This window comes from Lepidochelys kempii, chromosome 12 (assembly GCF_965140265.1).
Source record: "Lepidochelys kempii isolate rLepKem1 chromosome 12, rLepKem1.hap2, whole genome shotgun sequence".
Taxonomy (NCBI): Eukaryota; Metazoa; Chordata; order Testudines; family Cheloniidae; genus Lepidochelys; species Lepidochelys kempii.
Window position 1 is genome coordinate 11,058,518 of NC_133267.1, and position 24,614 is coordinate 11,083,131.

The 24,614-nt window shown below is 46.3% G+C and overlaps 1 protein-coding gene across 4 annotated transcripts in view; it reads left to right on the forward strand.

Annotated features, from left to right (window-relative positions):
- The first annotated feature begins 874 nt into the window (after window positions 1-874).
- The window catches only part of LOC140896203 (dipeptidase 2-like), a 30,255-nt gene continuing 6,515 nt past the window's right edge, over window positions 875-24,614 (forward strand). Inside the window, exons 1-6 of one of the 4 annotated variants that reach the window (XM_073307580.1) lie at window positions 875-964; window positions 17,964-18,251; window positions 20,674-20,800; window positions 21,261-21,432; window positions 21,644-21,785; window positions 23,603-23,672. In XM_073307580.1, coding sequence (XP_073163681.1) covers window positions 18,121-18,251; window positions 20,674-20,800; window positions 21,261-21,432; window positions 21,644-21,785; window positions 23,603-23,672 — 642 coding nt within the window. In that variant the 5' untranslated portion in view covers window positions 875-964; window positions 17,964-18,120. Of the gene's footprint in view, window positions 965-17,963; window positions 18,252-20,673; window positions 21,433-21,643; window positions 21,786-23,602; window positions 23,673-24,614 lie in introns of all 4 variants that reach the window. The other 3 variants (XM_073307581.1, XM_073307582.1, XM_073307583.1) reach the window with 3 other exon arrangements.

A 24,614-nucleotide genomic window follows, 5' to 3' on the forward strand; every position in this document is an offset into this window, starting at 1 on the left:
ATCTGTAATAGTGATCTCTTGTGGCCATTTGAGCAAGTACTTTCTTATGGAAGCTGCTTTCTTGTACTCCAGAGTATACTTCATTTGTACAACAACAAAACCCTAAGTTTCTAACTCTTGCAGAAATAACTACGTCTTCCTAGAACCAACACTGCCTTGCCTATTAGGTACAGTAATTTTTTTGAAAATGCTTAAGGCTTTGGCTACACACATTTGCAGTGGGTTTAATTAAATTGGTTTATTTAAATAGATACCGTTAAACCAACAAAAAAGGTAGTATGGATATTTATTTTGTTTTAGCTTAAAATGATTAGGAATAGGTTTAGGGTTAAACCAAGATAAGCCATTCTGAGACCCAATAAGCATCCACATAGAGATTTGCACTGCTTTAACTTAACAGGTCTACGGCCTGGTTTACACTGTTTTTGTACAGCATTAACTACACTGGCTGAGACACAGGTACAGTTAGAGCAACACAAGCCCCTGTTGTGGACACCAGTTATAGGACCAGAAAGGGGCTTATATCCGTATAGCTTATTTCCCTAACTGTAGCTATTACAGGATAAACTCCTGTTTCTCAACCAATATAGTTAAGCCAAAACAAATAATGTTGAGTAATCTCGTATCAGTCTCCGCTTCTAAACTGAGTGCAGTTTTGGTGGAGAGGATGTGCAGAGAGCAGAGCTAATAGTTTTGCCCACAAGGAGGAGCTGACAGAGACACTGAGCAGCCTGGAAAGTCATCACTTGCCGCCTGCTTTTCAGTGATTACAAACGGGGAGTGAGACTGTGGTGCTCCTCTGTGCTTATCAGCTGGTGGAAGGTGAAGCCAGGTATGTTGTGAGTCATACAAGAAGCAGAGTTCTTTGTCGGTGTGAAACCAAAAGTAACCAGTGCCAGGCTCTTGCTGTTGTATCCAACCTAGTGGAACGTGGATCTTGCTGCTTTTTCATTGCCCAAAGAAGGTAACTGGAACCAAAGATTTACCATAAAGAAGAAAAAGCTACATAGCTCTGTCTTGCTCACTTGTGAGCTTTGTTCAAACAGCAGGGAAAATGGCTGAGTGGATTTTATACTTGTATGCAGTGAGTGGCATTTAAATAAGGATGCTTACTGCACCCTGTTTTAGCTTAGCTGTACTGTTTGCTGTATTCCTAGAGTATTTGCAAAAGCCATTTAAAATTGCTAAATGATAATGTGCATTGATTAACCATTTATATGATGTCTTAAGAACATAATTAAGAAAAAAGTGAGGGGGGATTTGATAGCAGCCTTGCAGTGTGGGAGGTCTAGGTTGGATATTAGGAAATACTATTTCACAAGGAGGGTGATGAAGCACTGGAATGGGTTACCTAGGGAGGTGGTGGAATCTCCTTCCTTAGAGGTTTTTGAGGCCCAGCTTGACAAAGCCCTGGCTGGGATGACTTAGTTGGGGTTGGTCCTGCTTTGAACAGGGGATTGGACTAGATGACCTCCCGAGGTCTCTTCCAACCCTAATCTTCTATGATTCTATGAGCATAAGACTAACATGTCAACATTGTACAGTACAACCCCAGGACCTAACTGTGGCTTGAGCAGTTCATAAAATCAAAAAGTTCACACAATTGAACATCTCAGAATTACAGTAGGTCTGGTGCATAAATTGCAGTAGGGCAGACTGCATCACTTGCTTCTTGTGCTTCCAAGTGCATTGAAAATATTGGGAATGTGAAGGCATGTCAACTTGTTCTTCATTGACATCGATTTCATTATGTAACTTTTGTCCAGACTGGGGAAAAATGGTTTTTACGACTTGTTCGTAAGAAAACTGAGTTTCTTTCACTCAGTAATAATTGCATATTTTGTCACAATACTAACCCTATAAATGATCTTCCAAGTATTTTGATCCACCTTATTTCCGTATCTAAATATTTTCTTTCAAAAGGTAGTGTTACATGGGGAAATTTTGTATCAAATGACATTAGAATTGTTTGGTCAAGTATTTAAAATTGCTGTTATATCCATCTTTATAAATTACTGGAACAATGTCTAGGTGGATAGTAAGATGTGTTACTTTCCTTTAAAGTATTTTTGTTTTGATAGCTAAGTGTATCGTCAGTTAGCAATCTTAAATGGGTTTTGAAACTTGAGTGTTTTTTGGTTTTTGAGTTTTTCAGGCTCTTGACTTTTAAATAGATTAATGAGATAGTAGACGAAGTGGGTGAGCTAATATCCTCTAGAGCTCTCTTGGGCTTGAAAGCTTGTCTTTCTCACCAACGGAAGTTGGTCCAATAAAATATATTACCTCCCCTCACCCACCTTGTCACTTAACTCGGTGGCATTTCTCTGTCTGTAATGTGATAACTTTGAATGCACCATCCTATGAATTCCAAAATTTTAGGGAACTGTTCTAGGCATCCTTGACCAGAACCATGTTGGTTTTTGGTGACAATGAGAAAAATCAAAACATGGAAATGGGGGACACACAGGGCCCCTGGCATCTGGTTAGCAGAGTTATCAATTGTGATTGACTGTAGACCAAAGAACCAGTTGATGGCAGACATTAATCCATTTCAGCATAACCATAGTCCCCATTTTAGTTCTGCTCATCCTCCCTATGGACTCCCAGACAGATACAAAAGAAATGAGAATGTGGGGGGGTGGTGGAGTGAAGGGGGGCAGAAAGCCTCTTGCATGTGAAGGGAAAGTGTGGGGGAAGGGGAAATTGTGGGCACACCATACCCATTACCTAGGGGAAATGTGGGGCACATTAAGCCCCTGGCATGTGGCAGAGGGAGAAATGTGGGGCACACAGCTGGCATGGTGAAGAGGTGGAATGAGTGGGCACACAGAACTCCTGGCCAGGGGGAGAATAAGGGACCCTGGCATGGGGGAAGAGGGACATAGGGGCACACAGAGTGCCTGGTATGTGGGGAGAATGGGGAACAATGGTATGGTTGAAGGGGTGAATGGGGGGCAACACAGCTGCTAGCATATGGTGGAGAGGGGACACTGGCATGAGAAGGGTGGGGAAATCAGGAACACATAGAGCCCCTGCAGTAGAGGGGGATAGGAGGATAGCACACAGGGAGGCTTGCTTGTGCAGGGGCAATGGAAGAATGCAAAGCACCCATGCTGTATGCAATACATTTGGCTAAAAGAAGCAACAAAGTTTCCAACTCCCCAATAGTATGAGCAATTGGGAGTATTTTCAGCCTGAAGGATGAATCCTTTGTTTTAGCCCACGAAAGCTTATGCCCAAATAAATTTGTTAGTTTCTAAGGTGCCACAAGGACTTGTTGTTTTTGCAGATACAGAGTAACAGGGCTACCACTCTGAAACTTGTTTTTTGCTGAACACTCATGTACTTGTTGTTCAAAGCATTTTAGTTTGTGTTCCAGGAAAGCAACAGTGACTAAGTGCTAAAAGAGGAGACCCGTGAACAAAGGAGCAGCCCTCCCCAGGCCCTACAGGTAGGGCCAAATTCCCCCATCATGTAACTCTCCTGAAGTCAGTTGTGTTAAACCCAGGATAGCTTTGTCCCATCACACGTGGGTAGACTCAGTGCTTTGTGGGTAGCTATCAGGCTGTTGTGGTGATGAATTTACTCACTGAAGATGAAATGCAGACGGAAACACATGTGAAAAAGATTTGTCTAAAACTGAGGAAACCTGAGAAATTAACCTGAGTTAATATTTCCACTGTGTCCTCTCCTCTGATAGGAACGTACATGAAGGCTTTGTTTCCTCTCAGGACTGTCATGGGAGGAATGGAATCTCTTCTGAGTCTGACATTTCTGCGTGTGTGTGGGTGGACCTGATCGCAGACCAATGAGCCAACTTTAGAGTGTGCGGAGCTGAAAAATTAAATCTGAGGCAACATGGAACAGAGCAGCAAGAACTCCATGGCAATGCTGGCAACAAAGGACCAGCGTAGGGGGAGATTCTGTGAGAGCTTTAATACCACAAGGGGTTGTAAATTTCTCCCCATTACAAGCATGGGGTTAACAAGGGATAGTTTTAAAAAAAAAAACAAAATTGTTTGTGTGGTTGTGGTTTAAGGCCTGTGGACTTTGGCCAGTCTTCCGTGCATTAGTTAGTTATAACTACAGCAGAGCCTGCCTAGTGTTACAAGGTTAAGGCTTGATTTACTGGCGAGTACTTCCAGCAAAAGCCAACATTCCTAGAGGCATTAGATGAACCTGGGTCAGGGGCTCAATGGGGTAAAGCACCTATACCCCCCACTCTGATAGGGAGGTCGGGGCTGGCCTGCGCGTGGGCAGAGGCAGGGCCAGGCCAATGGGAGATGCACTCACTTGACACCTCTCCCAGACGGAACTCTCTTGGAGGCCTGCCTGAATTCCGCTGTACCCACCTAATGCCCCGCCTTGGTCACCTCCTCCCTCGGGTGAAGGTCGCAATGAATGCTCCCCGTCCAGTGCTGTTGATTCAGGGGCTCTGGTTGCGAGCAATAGAGGAAAGCTGGGTGGGGATTTGGAGAAGGGGCAGGGGCCTCGGGAATGGAGCGGGGGGGGGGGGCAAAGGTGTTCGGTTTTGTGCAATTAGAAAGTTGGCAACAATAGGAGCACCCCAGGATGCTGCTGCTCTGGTGATGGGGCCCAGGGCTGGCCACTGGCCACTGCTCCAGCCGCCTCTGGGACAAGTCCTCGGGCAGTCCCCAGGGCCAGCTGCCAGGGGGCACCTAAGTAGGGGCTGATGCGGCTGGCCCGAGGGCCACTCCAGGAGTGGCCAGTGCGGCTGGCCCAGGGTCAGCCGCTTTGGTAGGGTTGCCAACTTTCTGATTGCAGAAAACCAAACCCCTTTCCCTGAGGCCCCATCCCCCACTCACTCCGTTCCATACCGTCTCCCTCCGTCATTTGCTTTCCCCCCACCCTCGCTCATTTTTACTGGGCTGGGGCAGAGGGTTGGGGGGCGGAGCGGGGAGGGCTCCGGCTGGGCATGTGGGCTCTGGTGTGGGGCCAGAGATGAGGTGTTTGGGGTGTGGGAGGGGGCTCAGGGCTGGGGGTGGGGCTGAGGGGCCTGGGAGAAAGTGTCGCAGTTCCGGTGGCATCCGGTGAGCTCTCGCTGGCCCTTGAAAATCCGGGGGAGATGGTGTAAATCTCGCGTTGGGCCGTACCCATATCCGCAGCAGGTCTCCAAGGTGAACAGCCTCTGGTATGTTAGAACAGTGTAGGTAAGGGAAGTTGGTAAGCCAGATCTGTAACTTCGGGATAAGGATTGGCTCTAAGGGCTGGGTCGGTTGGGCTGGGGTGCGAAATGGGGCTGGGCGTGAGCCGTGGCTGGAGCTCTGGGCTGGGGTCGAGGGGTTTGGAATGTGGGATGGGGCTCAGGACTGAGGCAGGAGGTTGAGGTGCAAGAGGGGTTGTGGGCTCCAGAAGGGAGTTTAGGTGCAGGAGGGAGTACTCAGGGTTGGGGGAGGGGGCTGCGGGGCAGGGGAAGTACGGGTGGTGTTTACCTCAGGCGTCCAGGAAGTGGCCGGCATGTGCTTGTGGCCCCTAGGTGGAAGCCCGGCCAGGTGGTTCTGCGCACTGCCCCCAGCTGCAGGCACCACCCCCGCAGCTGCCACTGACCGTGGTTCTCGGCCAATCAGAGCTGCGGAGCTGGCGCTTGGGGTGGCATGCCGGCCGCTTCTGGGGGCTGCATGGAGCCAGGGCAGCTAGGGAGCCTCCCTTAGCCCTGCTGTGCCACTGACCGGCCTTTTGATGGCCCAGTCAGCTGTGCTGACCGGAGCCACCATGGCCCCTTTTTGACCGGGTGTTCTGGTCAAAAAACTGACACCTGGCAACTCTATGCTTGCGTGGTCCTGGGGTCAGCCAGACTGGTGCTGCAGAACTCATGGAGGTCATGGAAAGTCTCACAATCTGTGACTTCCGTGACCTCCGTGACAGACACAGAGCCTTAATTATTGGGTACACAGACTCTCCCAGGACCTGGTGCATAGACTCATACTATTTCTACCTAAAGAGCAGCGGCAAGGGGCAGCAGAGACCCTTCTTCCCTCTGGCTTTAGGTGGCCCCCCATGCTGACCCCAGAAGCTGGGGTGCCTCTGTTTTGCTTCATTTGTTCAAGCATTTTCCTTGTTAAAATGTAAACTTGGATTCTAATACGTTTGCACAACTCCAGAAGCTGGGACTCTGCTTACGGTCCAGGCCCCATTGTGCCTGTCTTCATCTGCCTTGTACCTGTACAATCTGCAGATTGCTCGTGGTGCTTAGCGGGGGATGTGTACGAGTGGTTATTGCCCATGTGTTGTGGCTACTATTGAAACTTTCAATACTGAAATGTGCTTGGTATCAGAAATGATTAATCTCTCTTTAAAGGGCTAAAACAGATGTCCCCAAACTGTAGGGCATGCCCCGGGGGGCACAGTGGAACATTCGGGGGAGTGTGGCGGAGCACGGGTCAGCCCCCATGGGGGCAGGGCAGGAGCATCACCCAGCCCCACTCTGCCACCAGCTCTGCCACGGCCAGAGCCCCGGCTCCCAGCTGCAGCTCAGCTCCCAACTTCAGCCCCAACCTGGCCCCTAGTTTTGGCCCCTGACCATGGGCTGGCCGTAGCTTCTGCTCCCGACTTGGCCTCTGGCTGCAGCTCCACACCTGGTCCCAGTCCTGCCCCCAGTTACGGCTCTGCTCCCGGCCCCAGCCGCCCTGGTCCTGGCCCCAGCCTCAGCCTCAGCCCTGGCCATGGTTCCGTACATGGCCCCAGACCCGCCCCCAGCTGTGGCTCCGGCCCCAGCCTCAGCCTCCTTAACCCCATCCGCCCTCCCTTCCCCCCTCCGACCCCCGGAGCTGTGACCCCGCTCCCAGCCCCTGCTGTGGGTGGAGTGGGGGGCACAGACAGGGGCAAGGGGGGGCACGACTCTGAAAAGTTTGGGGACCACTAGGCTAAAAGGCATGCCTGGAGGTCATTGAAGAGGCTATGCACACTCTCCAGGTGTATAAAGTTGAAGCAAGAATACCCAGGGTTTCAGACTTAATTCATAAATTCTGACGATTGACAAAACGTAGCACAGTTCAGAATCTCTGTTTATATTTTCTCTGATGGCTTAAAAATATCCATGGTCTAAATCAAGCAATATAAACAGGTCAAATTATTTTCTCCTAAATCTCACTCCTCTGGCTTTTAGATTGGAAGCACTTTTCAAGACAGAGCCGGTGTCTCATGGAGGTTAACATGATCCTTTGTTCTGATGACTGGATCGGGCCCAAGGCATAAATACTTCCCCTCAGCCCAGACTAGCTGGTGAGGGAGAAGCTGGCCTCCCAAAGGCCTACAGAGCTGGGCCCTGATTGAGGGAGATACTGAGTGCCCTGGATAATTGCTGACTTCAGTGGCAGGTGAGGGTGCCACACAGGGTTACCAACAGTCCCTTATTTTTCATCTCTGTACATCAAGATTGGGAATTGCTTAGTGCTGCAAAAAGCAGCAAAAAATACCCCTGGCGAATGTAGGTGAATACTGTTTATTAATGATAATGTTGGGAGGAGAGGTGGGGTGGGGTGCAAAGAAAACAGTCCTTTATTATTGAAATACAATGTTGGCAACCCTAAAAAACTGCATGAGAATTGGCCTTTTGTTGGAGATCAGAGTAAAGTTTGAAAACAAATCCTTCTGCATCCCACGGGAACACTCACTAGGTGGGAAACTGCCACTGTGCTCTCTAAAACAGGAAGAAATGCCATAAACAGACCCTGGGGTGGCTTGCGCTGGTGCAGAAAGCAAGGCAGAGTGATTTCAGTCTAGTATGGTTCCCCGTTGGTGCCAGAGAGGCCTGTGTACTTGGTCACAGGCTGATAAAACTCAGTATTTTTAAAGAAGACACACCTGTTTTTGTACTTGAGCTGCACAGGAGTGTCAGAAACAGCTGTTTAATTAAAAGGTAATAAAAATAAACAAGACCAGACTGATTTGCACAGAACATGGTTAAGCTATCAACTTTTGTGACGTAGCTGCTGCTGTCACTCATCCCTGCACTCCTAACTCAGAGTTTGTCTACACAGGGGCACTCAGGAAAGTTAATCCAAATTAGCTAAAGGCGTAGATTAAAAGTGGATTAGTATAACTGCATTAAACTACTGTGTGGACACTGGTTTCAGAGTGGACACTCTCGTTCAGAATTAAAGTGGCCTTGAATTAAGCTAAATCTAGTTAAGGCCACTTTTATTCTGAATGAGAGTGTCCACACAAGGGATTAATGCAGTTAAAATAAGGGTTTATCCACACAGTGCTACAGGGCCATGGCAATCTAACTGCGCTGTGTGGACACTGGTAGTGTGAACAAAAAGTATCTAATTCAAGTTTAATGTAGTCTTCTTTGCTAGGGTTGCCAACCCTCCCGATTTGGCCAGGAATCTCCTGGAATTGGGTTCGATCTGCCAGAGGCTACTGAAGCCAATCTGGGAGATTTTAGGTGCTAAAAGTCTTGCGGCGCAGCGGGGCTAAGGCAGGCTCCCTACCTGCCCTGACTCCACAAGGCTCCTGGAAGTAACCGGTATGTCCAGCTCCTAAGCACAGGGGTGTACAGGGGATCTCTGCGTGCTGCCCCCACCCCAAGTGCTGACTCTGCAGGGGCAGTGCGCAGCACCACCTGGCCACCCCTGAGCCTAGGGGCTGGACAGGCTGGCTGCTTCCCAGGAGCTGTCCGACATAAGCGCCACCTGGCCGGAGCCTGCTCCTGCACGCACCCCAACCCACTGTCCCAGCCCTGAGCCCCCTCCAACACCCAAACTGCCTCCCGGAGCCCACAGCCCAAACCCTGTCCTGCACCCCAACCCCCTGCTCCAGCCTGGTGAAAGTGAGTGAGGGTGGGGGAGAGCAAGCAACGGAGGCAGGGGGGAGTGAGTGGGGGCGGGGCCTCAGAGAAGGGCGCCTGGGCGGACATGGTTGCTCCTGGCGGACCTCGGTAAAGTCTGTCAGGGGCGCCTGCACATAAATGGGAATGATTCAGGTCATTCTCTTCTTAAAGTTTTGTCTAATGGAGATTCAGTCCTGCCTGGAATATTGGCAGAGGGATAGCTCAGTGGTTTAAGCATTGGCCTGCTAAACCCAGGGTTGTGAGCCCAGCCTTTGGGGGGGGGCATTCTGCCTCAGGCTGCTCTCCCGGCCAGCAGCTCCGTCTGCTACCTGCCTACCCCTCCCTCCCTCTGTGAAAGCAATGGCCGACAATCGTTTTGCGCTTTTTTCCGTGCGGGTGCCATATTGCTGTCAGCATCGTCATCAACTCGCCGCTTCTGCTGCCACTCTGCTCTCCTGCTCATGCCATACCACGGCAAGCATGGAGCCCGCTCAGATCACCGCGGCAGTTGTGACCGCTCTAAACACCACACGCATTATCATGCAGTATGTGCAGAACCAGAACCTGCAAAAGCAGGCGAGTAGGCGACAGCAGCACAGTGAGGGGAGTGATAAGGACATGGACACAGACTTCTCTCAAAGTACGGGCCCCAGTAATTTGGCCATCCTGGTGGGAATGGGGCAGGCTCATGTCGTGGAACGCCGATTCTGGGCACGGGGAAACAGACTGGTGAGACCACATAGTGTTGCAGGTCTGGGACGATTCCCAGTGGCTGCGAAACTTTCGTATGCGTAAGGGCACTTTCATGGAACTTTGTGACTTGCTTTCCCCTGCCCTGAAGTGCAAGAATACCAATATGAGAGCAGCCCACACAGTTGAGAAGCGAGTGGCAATAGCCCTGTGGAAGCTTGCAATGCCAGATACCTACCGGTCAGTCAGGCATCAATTTGGAGTGGGCAAATCTACTGTGGGGGCTGCTGTGATGCAAGTAGCCAATGCTATCATGGAGCTGCTGATATCCAGGATAGTGACTCTGGGAAATGTGCAGGTCATAGTAGATGGCTTTGCTGCAATGGGATTCCCTAACTGTGGTGGGGCGATAGACGGAACCCATATCCCTATCTTGGCACCGGAGCACCAAGGCAGTGAGTACATAAACCGCAAGGTGCTGCAATGCACTGAAGGATCACAAGGGACATTTCACCAACATCAACATGGGGATGGCCGGGAAAGGTACATGGCGCTCGCATCTTCAGGAACTCTGGTCTGTTTCAACAGCTGCAGCAAGGGGCTTACTTTCCAGACCAGAAAATAACCATTGGGGATGTTGAAATGCCTATAGTTATCCTTGGGGACCCAGCCTACGCCTTAATGCCTCATGAAGGCATACACAGGCACCCTGGACAGTAGTCAGGAGCTGTTCAACTATAGACTGAGCAAGTGCAGAATGGTGGTAGAATGTGCATTTGGATGTTTAAAAGTGTGCTGGCGCAGTTTACTGACTCGCTTAGACCTCAGCGAAACCAATATTCCCACTGTTATTACTGCTTGCTGTGTGCTCCATAATATCTGTGAGAGTAAGGGGGAAGACGTTTATGAGGGGGTGGGAGGTTGAGGCAAATCATCTGGCCTCTGATTATGCACAGCCAGACACCAGGGTGGTTAGAAGAGCACTGCAGGGCATGGTGCACATCAGAGAAGCTTTGAAAACCAGTTTCATGATTGGCCAGGCTACGGTGTGAAAATTCTGTTTGTTTCTTGATGAAAACCCGCCCCTTGGTTCACTCTACTTCCCTCTAAGCCAACCACCCTCCCCTCCCCCCTTTGATCTCCACTTGCAGAGGCAATAAAGTCGTTGTTTCACATTCATGCATTCTTTATTAATTCATCACACAAATGGGGGGATAACTGCCAAGATAGCCCGAGAGGGGTGAGGGAGGAGGGAAGCACCAGGTGGGGTGAGGGAGGAGGAGAGGATGGAAGGACAAAGCCACACAGCACTTCAAAACTTATTGAATGCCAGCTTTCTGTTGCTTGGGCAGTCCTCTTGGGTGGAGTGGTTGGATGCCTGGAGGCCCTCCCACCGCGTTCTTGGGCATCTGGGTGAGGAGGCTATGGAACTTGGGGAGGAAGGTGGTTAGTTACACAGGGGCTGCAGCGGCGGTCTGTGCTCCTGCTCCCTTTCCTGCATGTCAACCATACGCCGGAGCATATCAGTTTGATCCTCCAGTAGCCTCAGCATTGCATTCTGCCTCCTGTCATCACGCTGACGCCAAGGTGATAAACAGTTCCTGGCTGTCGGGGAGAATGGTTTAATCATAGAATCATAGAATATCAGGGTTGGAAGGGACCTCAGGAGGTCATCTAGTCCAACACCCTGCTCAAAGCAGGACCAATCCCCAATTAAATCATCCCAGCCAGGGCTTTGTCAAACCTGACCTTAAAAACTTCTAAGGAAAGAGATTCTACCACCTCCCTAGGTAACGCATTCCAGTGTTTCACAACCCTCCTAGTGAAAAAGTTTTTCCTAATATCCAACCTAAACCTCCCCCACTGCAACTTGAGACCATTACTCCTTATCCTCTCATCTTCTACCACTGAGAATAGTCTAGAACCATCCTCTTTGGAACCACCTCTCAGGTAGTTGAAAGTAGCTATCAAATCCCCCCTCATTCTTCCCTTCTGCAGACTAAACAATCCCAGTTCCCTCAGCCTCTCCTCATAAGTCATGTGTTCCAGACCCCTAATCATTTTTGTTGTCCTTCGCTGGACTCTCTCCAATTTTTCCACATCCTTCTTGTAGTGTGGGGCCCAAAACTGGACACAGTACTCCAGATGAGGCCTCACCAATGTCGAATAGAGGGGAACAATCACGTCCCTCGATCTGCTCGCTATGCCCCTACTTATACATCCCAAAATGCCATTGGCCTTCTTGGCAACAAGGGCACACTGTTGACTCATATCCAGCTTCTCGTCCACTGTCACCTCTAGGTCCTTTTCCGCAGAACTGCTGCCTAGCCTTTGGGTCCCTAGTCTGTAGCGGTGCATGGGATTCTTCCATCCTAAGTGCAGGGCCCTGCACTTATCCTTGTTGAACCTCATCAGATTTCTTTTGGCCCAATCCTCCAATTTGTCTAGGTCCCTCTGTATCCTATCCCTACCTGCCACCGTATCTACCACTCCTCCTAGTTTAGTATATCTGCAAATTTGCTGAGAGTGCAATCCACACCATCCTCCAGATCATTTATGAAAATATTGAACAAAACCGGCCCCAGGACCGACCCTTGGGGCACTCCACTTGATACCGGCTGCCATCTAGACATGGAGCCATTGATCACTACTCGTTGAGCCCGACAATCTAGCCAACTTTCTACCCACCTTATAGTGCATTCATCCAGCCCATACTTCTTTAACTTGCTGACAAGAATACTATAGGAGACCGTGTCAAAACCTTTGCTAAAGTCAAGAAACAATACATCCACTGCTTTCCCTTCATCCACAGAACCAGTAATCTCATCAGAGAAGGCGATTAGATTAGTCAGGCATGACCTTCCTTTGGTGAATCCATGCTGACTGTTCCTGATCACTTTTCTCTCGTGTAAGTGCTTCAGGATTGATTCCTTGAGGACCTGCTCCATGATTTTTCCGGGGACTGAGGTGAGGCTGACTGGCCTGTAGTTCCCAGGCTCCTCCTTCTTCCCTTTTTTAAAGATGGGCACTACATTAGCCTTTTTCCAGTCATCCGGGACTTCCCCCGATCGCCATGAGTTTTCAAAGATAATGGCCAATGGCTCTGCAATCACAGCCGCCAACTCCTTTAGCACTCTCGGATGCAATGCATCCGGCCCCATGGACTTGTGCACGTCCAGCTTTTCTAAATAGTCCCTAACCACTTCTTTCTCCACAGAAGGCTGGCCACCTACTCCCCATGCTGTGTTGCCCAGCGCAGCAGTCTAGGAGCTGACCTTGTTCGTGAAGACAGAGGCAAAAAAAGCATTGAGTACATTAGCTTTTTCCACATCCTCTGTCACTAGGTTGCCTCCCTGATTCAGTAAGGGGCCCACACTTTCCTTGGCTTTCTTCTTGTTGCCAACATACCTGAAGAAACCCTTCTTGTTACTCTTGACATCTCTTGCTAGCTGCAGCTCCAGGTGCGATTTGGCCCTCCTGATTTCATTCCTACATGCCCGAGCAACATTGTTATACTCTTCCCTGGTCATTTGTCCAATCTTCCACATTTTGTAAGCTTCTTTTTTATGTTTACGATCCGCAAGGATTTCACTGTTTCTCCGCTTGCCTGGTGTGTGCTATCTTCAACCTCCCCCTCCTCCTCATCTTCCTTGTCCCCCAGATCCTCATCCCTGTTGCGTGAGACTCCCCCCTTGCAGGAGTCCACGTACAGGGGTGGGGCAGTTGTAGGGGCACCCCGTAGAATTGCATGTAGCTCATCATAGAAGTGGCATGTCTGGGGCTCTGACCCCAAGTGGGCATTTGCCTCTTGGGTTTTTTGGTAGGCTTGCCTGAGCTCCCTAAGTTTCACTCAGCACTGCTGCAGGTTCCTGTGATAGCCTCTGTCCTTCATGCCCTTGGAGATTTTTTCAAATATTTTGGCATTTTGTCTTTTGGAACGGAGTTCTGATAACACGGATTCATCTCCCCACGCAGCAATCAGATCCAGTACCTCCTGTTTGGTCTATGCTGGAGCTCTTTTGCGATTCTGGGATCCATGGTCACCTGTGCTGAAGAGCTCGCCAAGCTGGCCAAACAGGAAATGAAATTCAAAAGTTCCTGTCTACCTGGCCAGTGCATCTGAGTTGAGAGTGCTGTCCAGAGTGGTCACAATGGAGCACTCTAGGATAGCTCCCGGAGGCCAATACTATCGAATTGCATCCACACTACCCCAAACTCGACCCAGCGAGGTCGATTTCAGCGCTAATCCACTCAGCGGGGAGGAGTGCAGAAACAGGTTTTAAGAGCCCTTAAAGTCAGAAAAAATGGCTTCGTAGTGCGGACGGGTGCAGGGCTAAACTGATGTAACGCTGCTAAATCCGACCTAAACTTGTAGTGTAGACCAGGGCTATGTGTGTTTCGTGATGATACTAGCGACCAAAGTGGAGCCAGCTTTTATTTGACACTTCACATGATCCTCTTTGGTGAATTACAATATATGCACCAGATGCAGGAGATCCCTGTAACCCTTATGTGCCCCCTCTGAGCCTCTTGCCAGTTGGTTCTAAGAGGCTCCTGGGTTGCAGTATAGAATGGCCAGTTAACATGGGAGAAACATGGAAGATTTCTGTGGCTGTAGATCAGATTGGGGAAAGATTGCTTCTTCTGTCAGTTGTGGCACAAACCCTGTGAAAATCCAGAGGGACTGGCTAGCCTGTGTTGGAGAATGGTTAGACAATTTTCTCTGAACCTGGTACAGTAGTGGGAGTTCTCTGAGATTGGAATGAGGAGAAGGGAACAGTGCGGGGCTACTCCTCTGATTAAAGCGAGCATGGAATTTGGTGCTCACTGAAGGAGCAGTGCTTGGGATTTAATCAATATAAAGGTGGTACTATATTCAGGTTGTTAAACACAGACTGGCTTGTTTTTTCTGGCTTTTGAAGCAGCCCAGGCTGGGTTTGGTTAGTCTGGGAACTAATGTCACAAGACAGGGTCCTGTAGCTGCTGGCCTGAACCAGGTGGTCATGGCAGGGTTAATCCTCTGGGAGTTGACAATTAAAGTGTTCTTCATGAGGCGTTGTTTTTCCAATAAGCATGTTTTTCATTTGCAGATACTGTAGTATCGTTCCATCCACATGTTTGGCAGCTTTCCAAGTGCCTGCAAGCTTGTGTTTACTGTACAGCTTCACACACTTCTGGCATGGAAAAGGAACTGTGCTTGTTCCTCCAAAGAAAAAACACATTTGGAATCTGCCAAAGAAAAAGGAAATGACCAGAACAGGAGCTGGCATCTTTCCAAGCCCAAAGGGCCAGTGGTACCCCTGTGAACCTAAAGCTAATATTCAGAATAGGTTCCACGCATAATCTTTATCCGCATGAATTTGATTTTGGAAGGCAAGTTTGGGAGCAGACTGCCAGCTGTTAGTCTGGAAGAGTGGGTATTGAACCACCGCAGTATTGCTCCATGTTCTGTAGAAATCTAGCAAAAGAGAATAAGTGCGGGGAGAATAAAATGTCACTCCCACAATGTGCTTTCAAAAGGATTTTTATTTTAGTATCTTTAGCATTCTTTTCCTTTCAGGTGAGAGCACATATTAAAGGGGTAGTGTTGGGTTAAATTAGAGTTTTTAAAAGTTCTAACTGAGCTAACAACACCTTACATTATTAAAAACAAACTCTTTTTTTTTAAATAACCCCTACATTCTTATTTAATCATCTTATTTGCATTCCTTTGAGCTTGGACAGTGCAAATAGTCTGGTCAACCTTTTTATTTCAGACTCCAGTCAACGTGATATATCAGCAAAATAGTGTAGTGTTTGGGTAAGAATTGTCTCAAAATCTTATAACAACAAACTGTTGTGACCAGAATGTTTTGAAATTTAATGGAAACAAATCTATTCACTTACGTTCAGTTTGGGTTTTGTAATCTAAAGTTCCACTCCAATGAAAACAATAACTTTCTAAAAGGGACACCACCATTATGGAATTAATTTAAAATGATTTAAATTCATATCTGGGACTGCAGCTGTCTCTGGATCTCCAGATTCGGTGGTTTTATAATTATTAATTTGTTTAATAAGGGTGTCTTTTCTCCTGTTGCTCTGGGAGGCCCACTTAAAGGGGAAACAGATTGTGCAGGGGAGAGTGAAAAAGACGAGAAAGGAAATTCCATCAAATGCACCAAGTAAAAAAATTTTCTTTAATTTTTCAGTTATAGTAACTGAAATTTTAAGACCAGGAGAAACCACTAACTAGTTTGAGCAGATGAAATTCAACATTGACAAGTGCAAAGTAATGTACATAGGAAAAATTATCCCAACTACACATATGTAATGATGGGTTCTAAATTAGCTGTTGCCACTCTAGAAAGAGATCTTGGAATTATTGTGGATAGTCCTCTGAAAACTGCAGCAGCAGCAGTCAATGTGCAGCAGCAGTAAAAAAGGCTAACAGAATGTTAGGAACTATTAGGAAAGTGATAGAAAATATGAAAGAAGATACCATAATGCCACTATATAAATCCATGAGGCACACACACCTTGAATACTGTGTCCAGTTCTGGTTGCTCTGTCTCAAAAAGTATATGGTGGAACTGGAAAAGGTTCAGAGAAGGGCAACAAAGATAGTCAAGGGTATGGAACAGCTTCCATATGAGGAGAGACTAAAAAGATTAGGGCTGTTCCACTTAAAAATGAAACGATTAAGGGTGTATATGATAGCAGTCTATAAAATCACTATGTGGGGAAATAGTGAACAGGGAAGTGTTTATTTACCCTTGCCCGCAATACAAAACCCAGTGGTTACCCAATGAAATTAATAGGCAGCAGGTTTAATACAAACAAAAGGAAATACTTTTTCTCACAATCCATAATTAACTTGCCATGGGATGTTGTGATGGCCAAAAGTATAACTGGGTTAAGAACAAAAAGTACTAGATAAGTTCCTGGAGGATAGGTCCATCAATTGCTAAGGCCAAGATGGTCAGGGATGGAATGTCACACTCAGGGTGACCCTAAACCGCTGACTGCCAGAAGCTGGGAGGGGAAAACAAGGTGGATCTCTCCAAAATTGCCTTTTTCTGTATGTTCCCCCTGAAGGTCTGGTATTGGTCACTATTGGAGATAGGATTCTAGGCTAGATGGACAATTGGTCTGACCCAGTAAGGCAGTTCTTATGTTATGTTCACTGGCACAACACAGGCAACTTACAACCCACCCATTAATTCCTACATCAAGCCCAAATCTGTTGCCAACCCTTGTGATTTTATCATACACCTCCCAACATCCTACTTTATTAATGAGAGAGCTGTTTCTAGCTTCCATTGTTGCGGAGAAAAGCTTAAGAATACAAACAATAAAGGCTCACAAACCAGAAGGCAAATAAAAAGCTGTTTTAAAAAAAATTCATACTCTTTTGGGGCGTGACTCATGATTTTTTGAATGCCTGTGATTGACAACACCGGCATTGTGATGTTAAAATTACAGAACTGTATCACTGCCAGTATATGACATCCTACATGAGGTATTGTTGGAGCAGGGAACAGTGGTCAGGAATCTTTTGGGTTTTATTCATAGCTCTGCCATTGACTTCAATGCTGGAAAAAATATTTCCTCCTTACGATGGCATCTTCATTTGCTCACAGGTTTAATATTTATATCATACTGTCAGGTATAGTTAATGTTTGTAAGATGCTTCCTGATTCACACTTAAAAGATGCTGTAGAAGTGCTTAAGTATTACTATTATCTGGACTTCTACACAAAAGGTAGGGAAGAATGCTCACATTATTTCTTAGGTTTCAGAGTAACAGCCATGTTAGTCTGTTAGTCTGCATCCGATGAAGTGAGCTGTAGCTCACGCTCAAATAAATTGGTTAGTCTCTAAGGTGCCACAAGTACTCCTTTTCTTTTTATTATTTCTTAGCAGGGTTCCATGTTCAGCTCTCCTTAATAGAAATAAATTTAAAACAACAACTGACCCTTTCAGATTGTGCTCTGGTTACTCAACTATATCATAATGAAAGTATTGCATTCAGATTGCTTCACTCAGAAAATACACTTTATACAGTGGGTTCATTGCTTCACTCATTGCAGTGCGTTTATTTTTTACACAATAAAAAGCTTGCTTTCAAATGAGACTTGGAATTTTGGTGAACAATTTCACTGAAAGTTTCAAAGGAGAGGAAATCAGCTTATTTGTACATGCAGATCAGTTAATTTCACTTGGGCAACTAGATACATAACTTTAGTTACCTGCTTTGGACATGTAATTACTAGTTGGTAGATGCAAATCCAAGCCCACCCATTTCCTCCAGCTGCAAAATGGGTAAATGCTTTCTTTAATTTCAGCTGGTAGCAACACTGTTTGGAAGGAAGGTATAACTGCAAATATCTGCTGCTCAACTTTCAAACAACAGTCAGAAGTCTTAATCTCTTACCATGAACATCATCCACCTCTAATCTCCTTTCTTACTCTCTTCATTCCTTTTGTTTGCCTTCAGAACTTCCTTCACCACCTGTGCCTTACCAATGACAGAGACACAGCAGTTCTGCCAAAATCATTAAGTCTAGAACCTTTGCAGACTGGAAATTTGCTGCTTCTTCACAACCAACACTCTATGGTGGCAGCCTTCTTCTCTAGTTAACATCTTTGTGGAAATGAATAGCGATCCTATGAAGCTGTTCCCGTGGCTCTTGCTGCTCATCTTGGATGTTTTGGCTTTCAGAATTGATAAATCCATCAGAGAAAAGGCTGTTGAGCTAATGAAGCAAGCCCCTTTAATTGATGGGTATGTAGAATGTCTTTTTTTCCCAATACATCTTGGTATCTTTCATTAACAGGGTTAACATTTCTAAAATGGTGACCTAAACAGAAGGTATCCTTAGGTATTCAATATACCCTATATGCGGGCATGGAAGATAGATGGATCAAGACCAATTTATGTAGCTAGTAGACTAAGGGTATGTCTATACTACCCGCCGGATCGGCGGACAGTGGTTGATCCAGCGGGGGTTGATTTATCGCATCTAGTCTAGATGCGATAAATCGACCCCCGAGCGCTTTCCCGTTGACTCCTGTACTCCACCACTGTGAGAAGCACAGGCAGAATTGACGGGGGAGTGGCAGCAGTTGACTCACCGCAGTGAAGACACCGCGGTAAGTAGGTCTAAGTACGTCAACTTCAGCTAGGTTATTCACATAGCTGAAGTTGTGTAACTTAGATCGATCCCCCCACAGTGTAGACCAGGTCTAAGAAAGGGTTCTGTAGGGGCTGAGGGGAGATGCTAAATTACTTGTAATAAAATATATATTTTTTGTTTGGAGAAGAGTTACATCAAATAGCCTGAAAACCAGCCAAAAACCTTTAATTCACCCCTTCCCATATACCATAAAACAACACCTTGGTTTCCTTACACACACATACTTAAGACTAGCAAAGCATATTAAATATAACTGTACTTTATAGTTAACCTCCTAGATCACTTATGAGATGCAACAAGAGAACCAACCATTCACCACCAATTATTGAAAATCTGAAAGATATGGGTCTAGCAAACTGAACACTTCAATGGTAGATTTTCAGTTTCTGTCCTTGTAAACAAATATTGGTGTATTTTAAGGCCCCACCTTATCCTCTGCCTGTTACAATGGGAGACTAAGGGCTAAATCCTGTAAACCCTGAGCACAGGGCTGAATTAACTCTCCTGTAGGCCCGGGCCTATTAGATTTTGTGGGGCCCCTGGGGGTTTGGAGTGGGCTCAGGGCTGGAGCAGGGGATTGGGGTGCGGGAGGGGGTGCAGCTCCAGCTTGGGGGAGTGGACTCTGGGGTGGGGCCAGGGATGGGCCAGGGGGTTGGGGTGCAGGCTCTGGCTGGGACGCACTTACCTTGGGCAGCTCCTGGTCAGCGGCACAGCAGGGTGGTACCTGGCCAATGGGAGCTGCAGAGCCGGCGCTGGGGGCCTGGGCAGCATGCAGAGATTCCCTGAATACCCCTCGCCTAGGGGCTGCAGGGGCACATCGGTGAGCTGGCGCTCATGGCTCCAGCCTGGGGGCGGGGGTGGGGTGCCGAGGGTCGAGGACCAGTGTCCGGCCGGCAGCACAGAGACTTGCTGCAGGCCAGATGAAAAGAAGAAGTGGGCTGCATCCAGGCTTCGGGGCCCCCTTAGCCCGAGGCCCTGGGCTGCAGCCCCTAAAGCCCTTGCATTAATCTGGCCCTCCCTGAGCAGCGCAACCAATTCTGATTTCACCCTGGGCTCTCAAAGCAGAGGCCCATCCATTGTTGCATTTTGTCAGTGGATCTTAGCAAGTTCTGAGGATTAGAGATGTAAGCAGCACCTGTGGCAGAGCATTTATGTCTCATTGCCTTAGTTTATCACTCTGAAGGCATTTTCAGTTTGAATTCAAAGGCTATTTATAAACTCCCTTGGATCAAGTTGCATTAGTCTTTGGGAGAATTTCAGCGTTTATCTACTTTTGTGTTATGCAATTCTACCATCTCCTTTCTATAGTTTTATAATACCCTTCTTCAGCTATAACTTTTTACTTCCTTTTGTATATGTTTATAAAGCCGACAGCATGATATGAAAGCGTGCCCAGGCAGCTTGGAGGTACAATGTTTGTGTTGAGTCTGATGTGATCCAGGAACATACAGGAAAGGGATCGCTCGAGCACTCAGATACTATTGTGCTGTAACTCAAATTAAATTCTAAAATCAAACTTGTCTGCCAATAGCATGGCTGCTATTTGCAGATCCAGCATCTGAACAGAAAGAGTGTAGATGGGAATGGAGCTAGAAGAATAAGGTGGAAAGAGGGGCTTATGAGAGAAACTTCAGCATCAAGGAGTGAGAGGGGAAAAACCTTCAGGCCAACAGAAAAAAAGATCTGCGAGGAATGAAATTTGTTACAGAAAGTGAGGCTCTGAACAAACCTCGCTGTGAGACAGTGCTTAAAGTGGTCGGAGAAAAGTGGGTGGGGTTTATCATAATTTGGGAGCAATAGCTTTGGTAAGATAGTGCTTAAAGTGTACCACTCAGCTACTCGATTACATTTTTTTTTGCCAGGTTTGCAAGCTCTTCACCCGTTAGAGAACTGTTGCAAGGATGTTGGCAGTGAACATTCAAGGGGAACTAAAAGGAGATAGATAAATAAATAAACATTAGGAAAGGACAAGCTTCTTTGTATCATTAATGCTATTATTTTACTTCTTAGGCACAATGACCTTCCATTACGACTGAGGATATTGTACCAAAACAGACTAAGTAAAATCAACTTAAAAATTCTCAACACCACAGTCACAAATATTCAGAAACTTCAGTCTGGCCATGTCGGAGCTCAGGTGTGTACTGTTGGTGCTATGACATGGATCTCTTAGACTATAGATGGATCTGAGCAAAATCCAGATACACATCCAGATTTTGGCTATGCCATAGTTTAGAAGAGGTGGTTCAGACCTGGGATTTTGATTCAACCCATGATAGAAAAAAGGGAAAACTGCATGGCTACAGAAACTTTTATATATTTGCATTCGCCAGACTTTAAAATGAATTTGCAGAATCCAGCTCCACTTATCCAAAGTGTTGGGTTTTTTACAGCAACTGAATTAATAAGTTGTCTTATCCTCCTGTCCTTGGAAGACTGTGTGAATGATTGGGGGTGCCAAGAGCCTCGTATCAGAGAGCGTGCCCCAGTCAGATTAGGTGTTCCTTTGGAATATCCCAGTGATGAAAGCTCCCTGACAAATTGCTGAGGAGGAAGTGGTTTTATTTATGAGTCTCATCTTTTTGCTGATAATGAAGTCCATGAACTTGTGGTTTGGTCTATCAATGTTTCTTTTTCAGTTTTGGTCAGTGTATGTTCTGTGTAGCGCTCAGAACAAGGATGCTGTGCGTCTGACCCTAGAGCAGATTGATGTTGTCAAGAGGATGTGTCAGATCTATCCAGAACTTGAACTTGTTACTACTTCTCAAGGTGATACTTTTTTATAATGAAAATGTTTCTTTAATGAGATTGCAGGAGGGAATATATGTGAGATGAAGTACTTGGCATATCACACATTGCATATTAAGAATGTTAGTATTGGCATTTATGGTTGTGAAATGATTGTCTGCTGCTCAATGCAGATAGCTCTAAGTCTTTGTCTTCAATTTACTGTGGCATTTATTTTCCCTTTAAACTCCAGGTATTGCTGATAGTAAAAAGATAGCATGCTTGATTGGAATAGAAGGTGGCCATTCCATTGACAGCAGTCTCGCAACGCTAAGGATGTATTATGACCTGGGTGTTCGGTACATGTCTTTAACGCACACCTGCAATACTCCATGGTAACTGATGTGCACTAGTCTCTGTAACGCTTACTTTTCCAGTGCAAAGGGATGGCAGTTTTAAGATGGGCCAAAATTGGTTTGAAAAATGTGGGAGACTGCTATCTGTGACTAATGGTGGATTTGTTGAAGGGTGACTGGTGTCCTTTGGATAGGTCCGCTTGTTATGTGGTGGGTTAAAGAAGGAGAATCTGTCTGCCACTTGGCATTTCAGTGACATCCTGGGATCTATTTTAGTTTGTTGGCAAAATAAATACAGGCAAGTCATCATCTCCATTGCTTTGTGAGAAAACTAGAACAGGATGTAACAGATACGTTTCTCTTCTGGAAGGAATGTTACTGAGACTGGTAAAAAGTTTGTTACAGTCAGGAGAGGCAGTAAGAAAGGGTTTTCTGTTGATTCAGCTAACTTCATACATTCCTTATTGGCGTGGTGAGTGCTGTGTGTGAATTCAGCTCTTGACAGCACTGGAAACTCTCCTCTTTGGCCAGCCCCAAGCACATACCACATGTGTTGCTGTGAAGGCTTGTGTACTGCACATGGGTGGGCTGGAGCTCGGTTCACACACCTCCATATCACACATCTCTTGCCTCTCCCGCCTGCTGGCCAAGCACACCCAGTGAAGGAAGGAATTGGATCCCAAACTCTCCCTGTAAGAAGCAGATTGATCCATCTCCTAGAAGACTTTGCTGTCATGCCTCCCTCCGCCACACTAGGGGTGATGAGCAATGCTTTTCTAACCCACAGTCATACATCAGCCCTTAAGTCTGTGTAGAGCCCCCCTCATCCTGCAGCTTCTTCTAGGGTCAGCCTTAAATCCTCTGTCCACAGAATTGTCCAGCAAGGAAAATGTCATTGCCATACTCCTGTCATGGTGTGAGAGGCGTCCACACACTTCTTCAGTCTTAGTAGTTTTTATTGAGGGAGCTAATTGTGATGTAGACATCCAGCACTGGGAACTGCACTATGTCCGTTTTTTCCACAAACAGCTTCTGAGCAGTAACGTTCTATGCTGGGTTCAAACTGGTGACCTAAATACCAAAGCCTGCAAATCATATTTCTAATTCCTGAGTCACACAGACCCATATAGGGGTGAAGAACAGCTAACAGTAGAAAATGGCCCTGCATAACTCTGCTCCTTCCTACTGATCTAGTTCTGACACATTGCCCACCAGTTTCCTCTGTTTGGCTGTTGATGCCAGCCTCAACATCCTGTATCCACTTCTTACAGAGCCATTGTCATATCTTTCTACACTGTCTTCAGGAATTGCTCATGAAGACCACCACTCTCTGACTAGTCCTAAAGACCCACCTCTGCTGTAACACCCACAAGAAATAAGTCAACAAAAGCATTCTTTATTCTAACATTTAAAAAGTAACCTGTACCCATGCTGCACTCAGGCCTAAGAATCACCATGTTATTGCATTGCTGTAATTCCTTTTCTTCCTCACCCAACCTGGCCCTGGTCAGACAGCGCGGGTGCAAGTTTAAAAGTGAACTTAGTTTTGGTGAAAGATACCAGATTGATAGCCCTGAAGTCTGCTAGTGACCCCTAGAAGTGTTGCAGCATTACACAGCATGCACTTCCGCAAAGTGCCTCCTCACCCATGTGAACTAGTTCTGACCTGGATGACTAATGTCTAGGAGTGAGATACAAGCATGACATTGCATGAATGAGAGCTATGTTTATCATCTTTAATCTCAGCTATATGACTTCAGGGTGAGGGTTTTATACTGTGTTTGTGTGAAATTTGATTGTTTGGATCTAACCCACTAGAATAATGCAATGGTTTCTTACGTGTTTTCTTTTTGAAGGGCAGAATCTTCATCAAAGCAAGTACATAACTTTTATCCTAATCTGAATGGTCTGAGTTCATTTGGCAAAGTAAGAATCTCTCCTCAATGGCAACCTAAGCAAACTTTTCTCTCATTAACACTAACCTGGTTAATGTTTGCTTTTAAATTCTGGTCCTTTGCTTTTAAAAAAAAATTGTCTTAAGAGATTTAATGACTATAAATTGTAGATGGCCTTGGGATGGGGGATTCAGAACTCAACAGTAGAGAGAGAGTAAAATATGTAAAGAGACTGTGACTATACAGTCTTATAAAAACAACGAGCGGTCCGGTGGCACCTTAAAGACTAACAGATTTATTTGGGCATAAGCTTTCGTGGGTAAAAACTCCCACTTCTTCAGATGCATGGAGTGAAAATTATAGATACAGGCATAAATATTTATGTAATTTTCACTCCATGCATCTGAAGAAGTGGGTTTTTTACCCATGAAAGCTTATGCCCAAATAAATCAGTTAGTCTTTAAGGTGCCACCGGACTCCTCATTGTTTTTGTGACTACAGACTAACACGGCTATCCCTCTGATACACAGTTCCATAGTATGTAATAAAAATTGTATTCTTATTGTATAATTCTATAGACTTTTCCCCATCCTACAGAAAGGATTTCCCTCTACTAAACTGTCTATGTTCCATCATTCCTCAGTCTTTTCTGTTTGTAGCACTTCAGTAAACGTCTACACAACCTTGTGGGTTTTGTCCCTATCAAATTCTGTACAACTTTCCCAGAATGGGATATGTTGAGGGGCAGAGGGCGGGAGTATTCAGGACTTGAGGTACAGTAATAGGTTGCAGGAATTGATAAATCAAGATTAAGGCTAAGATTGTGTCACCGACATTTTTTGTAAAAGTCACAGACAGGTCACGGGGGAAAAGGAAAAATTCACGGAAGCCGTGACCTGTCTGTGACTTCTACTAAAAATATCCAAGACAAAATGGGGATCTGTGGGTCCCCCCACCGCCTGAAGCAAGGCAG